We start from the raw sequence: 13,015 nt of genomic DNA on the forward strand, positions 1-13,015 counted from the left end.
ATAATAGTATGACGTCATAAACATGAAAATTTAGTCATAGTTTAATATGACGACGAAAACGTGAAAAATTTAGTCATAGTTTAGTATGACGTCGAAAACGTAAAAAATTTAGTCATAATTTAGTATGACGTCATAAACATGAAAATTTAGTCATAGTATAGTATGACGTCCAAAACGTAAAAAATTTAGTCATAGTATAGTATGACGTCCAAAACGTGAAAATTTAGTCATAGCTTAGTATGACGTCCAAAACATGAAAATTTAGTCATAGTTTAGTATGACATCCAAAACCTAAAAATTTAGTCATAGTTTAGTATGACGTCCAAAGCATGAAAAATGTAGTCATTTTTTTAGAATGAGGTCGAAAACATGAAAATTTAGTCATAGTTTAGTATGAGGTCGAAAACATGAAAAATTTAGTCATAGTTTAGTATGACGTCCAAAACATGAAAAATTTAGTCATAGTTTAGTATGATGTCCAAAACATGAAAAATGTAGTCATTTTTTTAGAATGAGGTCGAAAACATGAAAATTTAGTCATAGTTTAGTATGAGGTCGAAAACATGAAAAATTTAGTCATAGTTTAGTATGACGTCCAAAACATGAAAAATTTAGTCATAGTTTAGTATGATGTCCAAAACATGAAAATTTAGTCATAGTTTAGCATGAGGTCGAAAACATGAAAAATTTAGTCATAGTTTAGTATGACGTCCAAAACGTGAAAATTTAGTCATAACTTAGTATGACGTCCAAAACATGAAAATTTAGTCATAGTTTAGTATGACATCCAAAACCTAAAAATTTAGTCATAGCTTAGTATGACGTCATAAACATGAAAATTTAGTCATAGTATAGTATGACGTCATAAACATGAAAATTTAGTCATAGTTTAATATGACGACGAAACGTGAAAAATTTAGTCATAGTTTAGTATGACGTCGAAAACGTAAAAAATTTAGTCATAGTTTAGTATGACGTCATAAACATGAAAATTTAGTCGTAGTATAGTATGACGTCCAAAACCTAAAAATTTAGTCATAGTTTAGTATGACATCCAAAACCTAAAAATTTAGTCATAGTTTAGTATGACGTCCAAAGCATGAAAAATTTAGTCATAGCTTAGTATGACGTCCAAAACATGAAAATTTAGTCATAGTTTAGTATGACGTCCAAAGCATGAAAAATTTAGTCATAGCTTAGTATGACGTCCAAAACATGAAAATTTAGTCATAGTTTAGTATGACATCCAAAACATGAAAAATGTAGTCATTTTTTTAGAATGAGGTCGAAAACATGAAAATTTAGTCATAGTTTAGTATGAGGTCGAAAACATGAAAAATTTAGTCATAGTTTAGTATGACGTCCAAAACATGAAAAATTTAGTCATAGTTTAGTATGACGTCCAAAACATGAAAATTTAGTCATAGTTTAGCATGAGGTCGAAAACATAAAAATTTAGTCATAGTTTAGTATGACGTCGAAAACGTGAAAATTTAGTCATAGTTTAATATGACGACGAAAACGTGAAAAATTTAGTCATAGTTTAGTATGACGTCGAAAACGTAAAAAATTTAGTCATAGTTTAGTATGACGTCATAAACATGAAAATTTAGTCATAGTATAGTATGACGTCCAAAACCTAAAAATTTAGTCATAGTTTAGTATGACATCCAAAACCTAAAAATTTAGTCATAGCTTAGTATGACGTCCAAAACGTGAAAATTTAGTCATAGCTTAGTATGACGTCCAAAACATGAAAATTTAGTCATAGTTTAGTATGACGTCCAAAACATGAAAAATTTAGTCATAGTTTAGTATGACGTCCAAAACGTGAAAATTTAGTCATAGCTTAGTATGACGTCCAAAACATGAAAATTTAGTCATAGTTTAGTATGACGTCCAAAGCATGAAAAATTTAGTCATAGCTTAGTATGACGTCCAAAACATGAAAATTTAGTCATAGTTTAGTATGACGTCCAAAGCATGAAAAATTTAGTCATAGCTTAGTATGAGGACGAAAACATGAAAATTTAGTCATAGTATAGTATGACGTCGAAAACGTGAAAATTTAGTCATAGTTTAGTATGACGTCCAAAACATGAAAAATTTAGTCACAGCTTAGTATGACGTCCAAAACATGAAAAATTTAGTCATAGTTTAGTATGACGTCCAAAACATGAAAAATTTAGTCATTTTTGTAGCATGAGGTCGAAAACATAAAAATTTAGTCATAGTTTAGTATGACGTCGAAAACGTGAAAAATTTAGTCAGTTTGGTATGAGGACGAAAACATGAAAATTTAGTCATAGTTTAGTATGAGGTCGAAAACATGAAAAATTTAGTCATAGGTTAGTATGACATCCAAAACATGAAAAATAGTGATTTTTTTAGAATGAGGTCGAAAACATGAAAATTTAGTCATAGTTTAGTATGAGGTCGAAAACATGAAAAATTTAGTCATAGTTTAGTATGACGTCAAAAACATGAAAAATTTAGTCATAGTTTAGTATGACGTCCAAAACATGAAAATTTAGTCATAGTTTAGCATGACGTCCAAAACATGAAAAATTTAGTCATTTTTTTAGCATGAGGTCGAAAACATAAAAATTTAGTCATAGTTTAGTATGACGTCGAAAACGTGAAAATTTAGTCATAGTTTAATATGACGACGAAAACGTGAAAAATTTAGTCATAGTTTAGTATGACGTCGAAAACGTAAAAAATTTAGTCATAGTTTAGTATGACGTCATAAACATGAAAATTTAGTCATAGTATAATAGTATGACGTCATAAACATGAAAATTTAGTCATAGTTTAATATGACGACGAAAACGTGAAAAATTTAGTCATAGTTTAGTATGACGTCGAAAACGTAAAAAATTTAGTCATAATTTAGTATGACGTCATAAACATGAAAATTTAGTCATAGTATAGTATGACGTCCAAAACGTAAAAAATTTAGTCATAGTATAGTATGACGTCCAAAACGTGAAAATTTAGTCATAGCTTAGTATGACGTCCAAAACATGAAAATTTAGTCATAGTTTAGTATGACATCCAAAACCTAAAAATTTAGTCATAGTTTAGTATGACGTCCAAAGCATGAAAAATTTAGTCATAGCTTAGTATGACGTCCAAAACATGAAAATTTAGTCATAGTTTAGTATGACGTCCAAAACGTAAAAAATTTAGTCATAGCTTAGTATGACGTCCAAAACATGAAAATTTAGTCATAGTTTAGTATGACGTCCAAAACATGAAAAATTTAGTCATAGTTTAGTATGACGTCCAAAACGTGAAAATTTAGTCATAGTTTAGTATGACATCCAAAACATGAAAAATGTAGTCATTTTTTTAGAATGAGGTCGAAAACATGAAAATTTAGTCATAGTTTAGTATGAGGTCGAAAACATGAAAAATTTAGTCATAGTTTAGTATGACGTCCAAAACATGAAAAATTTAGTCATAGTTTAGTATGATGTCCAAAACATGAAAATTTAGTCATAGGTTAGCATGAGGTCGAAAACATAAAAATTTAGTCATAGTTTAGCATGAGGTCGAAAACATAAAAATTTAGTCATAGTTTAGTATGACGTCGAAAACGTGAAAAATTTAGTCATAGTTTAGTATGACGTCGAAAACGTAAAAAATTTAGTCATAGTTTAGTATGACGTCGAAAACGTAAAAAATTTAGTCATAGTTTAGTATGACGTCATAAACATGAAAATTTAGTCATAGTTTAATATGACGACGAAAACGTGAAAAATTTAGTCATAGTTTAGTATGACGTCGAAAACGTAAAAAATTTAGTCATAATTTAGTATGACGTCATAAACATGAAAATTTAGTCATAGTATAGTATGACGTCCAAAACGTAAAAAATTTAGTCATAGTATAGTATGACGTCCAAAACGTGAAAATTTAGTCATAGCTTAGTATGACGTCCAAAACATGAAAATTTAGTCATAGTTTAGTATGACATCCAAAACCTAAAAATTTAGTCATAGTTTAGTATGACGTCCAAAGCATGAAAAATTTAGTCATAGCTTAGTATGACGTCCAAAACATGAAAATTTAGTCATAGTTTAGTATGACGTCCAAAACATGAAAAATTTAGTCATAGCTTAGTATGACGTCCAAAACATGAAAATTTAGTCATAGTTTAGTATGACATCCAAAACATGAAAAATGTAGTCATTTTTTTAGAATGAGGTCGAAAACATGAAAATTTAGTCATAGTTTAGTATGAGGTCGAAAACATGAAAAATTTAGTCATAGTTTAGTATGACGTCCAAAACATGAAAAATTTAGTCATAGTTTAGTATGATGTCCAAAACATGAAAATTTAGTCATAGTTTAGCATGAGGTCGAAAACATAAAAATTTAGTCATAGTTTAGCATGAGGTCGAAAACATAAAAATTTAGTCATAGTTTAGTATGACGTCGAAAACGTGAAAAATTTAGTCATAGTTTAGTATGACGTCGAAAACGTAAAAAATTTAGTCATAGTTTAGTATGACGTCCAAAACGTGAAAATTTAGTCATAGCTTAGTATGACGTCCAAAACATGAAAATTTAGTCATAGTTTAGCATGACGTCCAAAACATGAAAAATTTAGTCATAGTTTAGTATGACATCCAAAACCTAAAAATTTAGTCATAGTTTAGTATGACGTCTAAAGCATGAAAAATTTAGTCATAGTTTAGTATGACGTCCAAAACATGAAAATTTAGTCATAGTTTAGTATGACGTCCAAAACATGAAAATTTAGTCATAGTTTAGTATGACGTCCAAAACATGAAAAATTTAGTCATAGTTTAGTATGACGTCCAAAACGTGAAAATTTAGTCATAGCTTAGTATGACGTCCAAAGCATGAAAAATTTAGTCATAGTTTAGTATGACGTCCAAAACATGAAAATTTAGTCATAGTTTAGTATGACGTCCAAAGCATGAAAAATTTAGTCATAGCTTAGTATGACGTCCAAAACATGATAAATTTAGTCATAGCTTAGTATGACGTCCAAAACATGAAAATTTAATCATAGTTTAGTATGACGTCGAAAACGTGAAAATTTAGTCATAGTTTAGTATGACGTCCAAAACATGAAAAATTTAGTCAGTTTGGTATGACGTCCAAAGCATGAAAAATTTAGTCATAGCTTAGTATGACGTCCAAAACATGAAAATTTAGTCATAGTTTAGTATGACATCCAAAACCTAAAAGTTTAGACATAGTTTAGTATGTCGTCCAAAGCATGGAAAATTTAGTCATAGCTTAGTATGACGTCCAAAACATGAAAAATTTAGTCATAGCTTAGTATGACGTCCAAAACATGAAAAATTTAGTCACAGCTTAGTATGACGTCCAAAACATGAAAAATTTAGTCATAGTTTAGTATGAGGTCGAAAACATGAAAAATTTAGTCATAGTTTAGTATGACATCCAAAACATGAGAAATGTAGTAATTTTTTTAGAATGAGGTCGAAAACATGAAAATTTAGTCATAGTTTAGTATGAGGTCGAAAACATGAAAAATTTAGTCATAGTTTAGTATGACGTCCAAAACATGAAAATTTAGTCATAGTTTAGTATGACGTCCAAAACATGAAAATTTAGTCATAGTTTAGTATGACATCCAAAACCTAAAAGTTTAGACATAGTTTAGTATGTCGTCCAAAGCATGGAAAATTTAGTCATAGCTTAGTATGACGTCCAAAACATGAAAAATTTAGTCATAGCTTAGTATGACGTCCAAAACATGAAAAATTTAGTCACAGCTTAGTATGACGTCCAAAACATGAAAAATTTAGTCATAGTTTAGTATGAGGTCGAAAACATGAAAAATTTAGTCATAGTTTAGTATGACATCCAAAACATGAGAAATGTAGTAATTTTTTTAGAATGAGGTCGAAAACATGAAAATTTAGTCATAGTTTAGTATGAGGTCGAAAACATGAAAAATTTAGTCATAGTTTAGTATGACGTCCAAAACATGAAAATTTAGTCATAGTTTAGTATGACGTCCAAAACATGAAAAATTTAGTCATAGTTTAGTATGACGTCCAAAACGTGAAAATTTAGTCATAGTTTAGTATGACGTCCAAAACGTAAACATTTAGTCATAGTTTAGTATGACGTCCAAAACCTAAAAATTTAGTCATAGTTTAGTATGAGGTCGAAAACATGAAAAATTTAGTCATAGTTTAGTATGACATCCAAAACATGAAAAATTTAGTCATTTTTTTAGAATGAGGTCGAAAACATAAAAATTTAGTCATAGTTTAGTATGACGTCCAAAACATGAAAAATTTAGTCATTTTTTTAGCATGAGGTTGAAAACATAAAAATTTAGTCATAGTTTAGTATGACGTCCAAAACATGAAAAATGTTGTCATAGTTTAGTATGACGTCCAAAACATGAAAAATTTAGTCATTTTTTAGCATGAGGTCGAAAACATAAAAATTTAGTCATAGTTTAGTATGACGTTGAAAACGTGAAAAATGTTGTCATAGTTTAGTATGACGTCCAAAACATGAAAAATTTAGTCATTTTTTAGCATGACGTCCAAAACATGAAAATTTAGTCATAGTTTAGTATGAGGACGAAAACATGAAAATTTAGTCATAGTTTAGTATGACCTCCAAAACGTGAAAATTTAGTCATAGTTTAGTATGACGTCCAAAACATGAAAAATTTAGTCATAGTTTAGTATGACGTCGAAAATATGAAAAATTTAGTCATAGTTTAGTATGACGTCCAAAACACGCCAATTTTTGTCATAGTTTAGTATGACGTCCAAAACATGAAAAATTTAGTCATTTTTTAGCATGAGGTCGAAAACATAAAAATTTAGTCATAGTTTAGTATGACGTTGAAAACGTGAAAAATTTAGTCATAGTTTAGTATGACCTCCAAAACGTGAAAATTTAGTCATAGTTTAGTATGACGTCCAAAACATGAAAAATTTAGTCATTTTTTAGCATGAGGTCGAAAACATAAAAATTTAGTCATAGTTTAGTATGACGTTGAAAACGTGAAAAATTTTTTCATAGTTTAGTATGACGTCCAAAACATGAAAAATTTAGTCATTTTTTAGCATGACGTCCAAAACATGAAAATTTAGTCATAGTTTAGTATGACGTCCAAAACATGAAAAATTTAGTCATTTTTTAGCATGACGTCCAAAACATGAAAAATTTAGTCACAGGTTAGCATGACGTCCAAAACATGAAAATTTAGTCATAGTTTAGTATGACGTCCAAAACATGAAAAATTTAGTCACAGGTTAGCATGACGTCCAAAACATGAAAATTTAGTCATAGTTTAGTATGACGTCCAAAACATAAAAATTTAGTCATAGTTTAGTATGACGTCCAAAACATGAAAAATTTAGTCATAGTTTAGTATGACGTAGAAAACATAAAAATTTAGTCATAGTTTAGCATGACGTCCAAAACATGAAAAATTTAGTCATAGTTTAGTATGACGTAGAAAACATAAAAATTTAGTCATAGTTTAGTATGACGTAGAAAACATGAAAATTTAGTCATAGTTTAGTATGACGTCCAAAACATGAAAATTTAGTCATAGTATAGTGTTATAGCAAAAATATGAAAACTTTTTTCATAGTATACTAAATGGGCTGAACTTATTTAGAGCTTTTCCAGACATATTGACCATTTAAAGCAATTTACAGTGTAGCCACATTCACCCTTTTGCACTAGGTCACATTATGAAAATTAAACAAAATCTAAATTCATGGTATCAAGTTAACTGATTTTAAAAAAGTCTGATTTGATTCTCCAACACAAACCAGATTTCCGACCATCAGCAGGCTCATAGATTATCATCTGCTGCAGGTTTAGGCCTGATAAAAATCGACCGGATCTTAATCAAATGCCTCCCACGTTCCTCTGGGTTGGAGAGTCCTGCTCTGATTGGCTGAGGGCAGTCCAGGTTTTAGTGCCCTTGGAGAAAACATGTTGGCGTTAATATGCGTAAAGATGCAGAGGAGTAAAGTGAGGATGAAGGTTAACTGGTGTGAAATGAAGCAGCCAGACAATCACTTGCATCACTATCTGAACCTCAGGTCCTATAAAACAGACCCAGGTTAATTTACCGCCTTAGAGCAAGAAACAGAAAACCCACCTACTGGGGAACCTAAACTTTAAATATTTTACCTTTTAGATCAGTGAAAATAACATCTAAGCATTTCCAGGTCATATGAACTGTTTTTCCATCAACATTTTTATTCTCATTTGAAAAGGTTGATAGAAACAGCAAAATTTGGAATAACTTTCTCAATTTTGCTAAAAGGTTTTTACAATCGCTTGACATTTTTTAAAACTTTTTTATAAAAGTTGATATGGAGACACAGTCTAATGCAGAGAACTTTCCCATCTACTGGTGCCTTACCAGAGACATGAAACGCAGCAAAATCTCTACATCTCGTTTGTTACGTCATCATCTGTTGAAAGCGCACTTTTCATAGCCTGGTTGATTCACTTCAAATCAGTAGGAGGAAGCACTCCTACTTCACATTTTCTTTTTCTGTCTCTTTTTTTGCCATATTTCAAGTTTGTTCCAAATTCAAATGAAAATAAATTTTTATTAGTCGTATCTCCATTTACTAGTTTGAAGAGAATCAACTAGGCTACGTAAAGCGAGATTTCCTCAGATGTTGACGCTACGCATGGCTGTAACAAACAGGAAGTAGAGGCTGCTAAGTAGCATGGAGAAAAACGGAGAACTCCAGACTTAAAGATTTCAGGAGTTTTGTGCCTCTGGTAAGGCACGACTACATTCGCTACATCAGAACTTATTCTGCAAATGTGTTTCCGTTTCCCCTTTAATGCATTAACTTTATCGGATAAACCACTCAAGTGAGTGTAAAATATTTTTGCGAAAATGAGAAATTATTTCAAATTTTACTGTTTCATTAACCTTTTCTAATGCAATACTTCAAAATGGGTATAAAAACATTGATGGAAACACAAATTAAATTTATTTAACATTTGAGTTAATACTTTGTTGAAGCGGGTGTCCATACTATCTGTATTTACTGTTACTGCAGATACTCAGGAACATCGGTGTATCCGACGTTCTGCAGGGCTTGAAGTGTCAGGTTGAGGCTCCACAGCTCAGTCTGTCGACCAGATGTTGAGGTGAAATATCTAAAAATTCATCTCGGTTTGCCCTGCCAGCATTTTCAGGGCTGGCTCAGCAGAAAGTCACGATTTTAAATAAATAACGAAACTCATAAAGCCTTCCTTCCACCACAGGCCGCCATAGGAGAAAACCTGACAGGAATTATTTCTGTTACAGTCTGGTTCCTGGTGAGCTCAGGGTTGACCGGGTTCTGAGTGGATCAGGTTTTAACTCAGATGGATCCCAGCTGGAGAAACACAACAAAGATCACTGAAGACGAACTGATCCGATCCGATCTGGATCTAAAACTTTAACTCTGATCTCCATCATGGACTCTTCACTGCTGATGGATGGATGGATGGATGGATGGATGGATGGATGGATGGATGGTCAGAAAAAACGAATGAATGAATGATTTGATATTTTAATGTTTTTAAAAATAATAAATAATAACATTTGATCCTCGTTTTATTGTGAATTCTGCAGAAGAAAACTTCTAATTACATTTTATTTTATTCCAGTTCATTATTTTCTTAAACTAAAACAAATTTCTCTTTTAAAAAGTTCAGTTCAGCTCTGTGATTGGTCAGCTCTTTGCTCAGATTAATGTTGTTTTCTATGGCTCTGCTCCAGCCGGGAGGTCTCACTCTGAGCGTTTTCCGCGCTCCGTTTCCATCAGCCAAGCCTCATCTGGGGCCGCCGCCTCTCAAACGCTGATTTTACAGCCGTGTGAGCGGCGGCGCGTCCTGTGAAGCTCCTGCTGTTATCATTGTGTTTTACAGGCAATTTGGCCGAGATTTACGGCGGCGCCGACCGCGGGGCTTTTACGAAGCCGGAAAGAAATGCAGCAGCTGAAGCTGCAGAGGGAGTTCAGCCGTTACCTTGTCATATTTGGCGACGATTTCGGCCCGTTCCTGATCCAGTTTCAGCGCCGCATCCTGATCAGAAGCTGCAGACAAAGAGAAAAAAAAGATAAATTACAGTCCAGAAAAACAGCTAATTCACCATAGGAGTCTGCAACTGTTTGGTCAAAACTTCAGATCAAGATCTATAACAAAATACACCGGTCAGGATAAGATATTTTATTCTATTTCATTGCAAGAATAAAGTTGTAATACAACGAGAATGAAATACTCCAACACAAAAAATAACAAAAAATACTCAGCCACGTTCCTGTAATTAAGCAAAACTTCTCGTACAGCTGACAGGAAGGATGATTGGAATAAAAGCCACATTTTTAAAGCGTTTTCTGTCATTTGTAATTTATTTTTTTAAAGTAGGAATGCATTGATCCTCTTTTTTCCACTCTCAATATCGATATCTGAGGCTTGGTATCGGCCAATATCGACACAGAAACTTTTTTTTCCAAACACAGACATAAATGTACTGAATTACAAATTTACTTTCTAATTCTGCACCAACTTGCCCTCTTTTTCTTACCCACATTAACAAAATCAAACAAAATTGATATTTGAGGTAATGGAAGAAAACATTCTCAAAGATCCATAAACTTTACTTTCTAATGAACATTTAACACTGGAACTGGAATATATTTTAGATTTCTAAAATGAATAAACACAACAACTAATAAAATAAATGATAAAACCTCTGTAAACAAAATTATTCTTCAAAAAAAACCAAAACACCAGACTGAAGAACGACAGAAAAGAGAAGAACTATAAAACATGCAAATGGAAACTATTGACCTCATTTAAATTTATTATGTGATAAATTGATTTATTGCTTATAAACTCAGAACTACAAACAAGTAAAAATAAAATGCAACAAACTGCTGGCAAAAGCAGTTAGGAATGCAAAATATAATGTTGAATAAATAAAGGTTAGAATTAGACTAAATAGATTTGCACTTATGGATCCGGAACATTGTCTCACAAACGGGACCGATACAGATATCAATATTGGATCGGTCCATGAAACATGAAACATTTACAGAGAAGAAGTGAAAATAAAAATTAGGTTTAAGACTTTGATAGAAATTAAATCTGCTTAAGCCAGACATTGAGAAATCGGATCGGTTTCTGATGGATTGGTGAGCTGCAGAGTTCCTGCCTGTGGTTCTCCGTCCTCGACCCGTCGGATCGTTTTCCTGTCACGGCCGCAGAGAGTCGGCCCGACCAGCAGCTCAGAGTTTCTCAAGCACTTCCTGATCGGCGCGGCGCTAAACACGGAGGATGTTGAGTGGGGTCATGTTGTGTTTATGACGTGTTAATGGAGGCCGAGGATAAATCACGGCTTCCTGCAGGGAGACGATGGAAAAATCTAAACCTTCAAGGTTTTATTTCTCACATCAGACAGTAAAATTTATTTAGTTATTTAGAGATTTATTTAGAACCAAAGAAACATTAAGAAGATTCTGATCAGATTGAACGAATTTATATCAACTGAGGATGGATGGATGGATGGATGGATGGATGGATGGATGGATGGATGGATGGACGGACAGACGGACGGATGAAACTTTTATGTTTAATCTCGACTTGTCACGATAAATTGCTCAAGTAATTATTGCGATAAACGATAATATTGTTGTTTTGTGACATAATAAAGGAAGTTTGTTGTCTCACAGACCAATAAACTTAATTTAATAAAGAACCTTCTGGAACTGGGAGACATTTTAAACATCCAATATAAAACACAACAACCATAAACAATAAATAAAAACCAAACACAACCAGAACCATAAATAAAATGGATTACGAATCTCTGTAATTAAAATTTCCCGTCAAAACAATATTAATCATCAGAATGAAAACTTTCAAGCTCATTTTAATTTATGATGCCCTTAATTGCTGATTGCGACAGGCTTATTTCGCTCTCCAGAACATTTCTCTGAGCCCAGTTCTGATGTTACTGGACCACTGCTTCCTCTAACTGGACTAACTTGAACAAACTGGCTCCGGTTCTGCTCCTCCGACCCGTTTCGGACTTTTATTCGAGTCGCTCTCTGACTTCCTGTCCGGGTCTCCAGGGTCCAGCGGGAAGAAACAAACACGCTCCTTATTGAGCCGGCTGGCATTTTTATGACAGGATGGTGTGTGTGTGTGTGTGTGTGTGGGGGGGTGTGTGCGTGTGTGTGTGTGTGTGTGTGTGTGTGTGTGTGAGAGAGAGAGAAACGATCTGGGGCAAACAAACAAATACAGTGAAGTTTTTTCTTCTTCTTCTGGGATTCCCAGCCCTGGAGGCCTGCTGGTTCCCATGGAGACCAGACTGGAGTTTTTTTTTATGTTTAAATAAGTTTTCAGGATGTTTCATCCGATGAATAATAATGAAATGTTTCCCACAGAGGCCGATACTCTGAGGTTCAGCCACTAAACTGAAACCGGAAACAAATCGCTCCAGCATAAAAAAATGAAACCATGCTCAATAATTTCACAGATTGTTTCTTTGATTCATTCTGAAAATTAGCAAAATATTCTAGAGAAACAAAAAAATATGACCTGCAAATGTTTGCACACTGAGCTACAGCGAAGCTCAGAAATATAACGACCGTTGACGTATTAGCTAAGTTACAAAAAAATCTTTAACAGTTATTAATAAAATGGGATATTGTGAGCCAACTAGAAAACCTTTTTTCAAAGTAAGACTTAAACATGTGAAGAAATAATGTACAAAAGTCTTCCTTCTGAAACTTAGAAAGTTGAGAAAGTAAATATAATTTGAGGTTCGTTAAAATTTGAACATGCTACATAGAAAAGTAAATTAAATCTAGATATGTTTCAGTTATCGGCATGAAAATGTGGATCGAATTGAATGATGATCTCAAATGATTTGCTTTTCGGAGAGTCTTAAAATGTAAAGTTATAGAATTATATATATCAGCCTTTTTTTAGTAAATTATTGGTT

At 32.6% G+C, this 13,015-nt stretch overlaps 1 protein-coding gene across 4 annotated transcripts in view; it reads right to left on the reverse strand.

Moving 5' to 3' along the window:
• Positions 1-13,015, reverse strand: part of usp6nl (USP6 N-terminal like) — a 72,631-nt gene that overhangs the window by 28,978 nt on the left and 30,638 nt on the right. For all 4 annotated transcript variants that reach the window (XM_032589708.1, XM_032589709.1, XM_032589706.1 and 1 more), the window contains one exon: positions 10,033-10,100. In XM_032589708.1, coding sequence (XP_032445599.1) covers positions 10,033-10,100 — 68 coding nt within the window. The remainder of the gene's footprint in view (positions 1-10,032; positions 10,101-13,015) is intronic.

The sequence above is a fragment of the Xiphophorus hellerii genome, chromosome 17 (genome assembly GCF_003331165.1).
Source record: "Xiphophorus hellerii strain 12219 chromosome 17, Xiphophorus_hellerii-4.1, whole genome shotgun sequence".
NCBI classification, from domain to species: domain Eukaryota; kingdom Metazoa; phylum Chordata; class Actinopteri; order Cyprinodontiformes; family Poeciliidae; genus Xiphophorus; species Xiphophorus hellerii.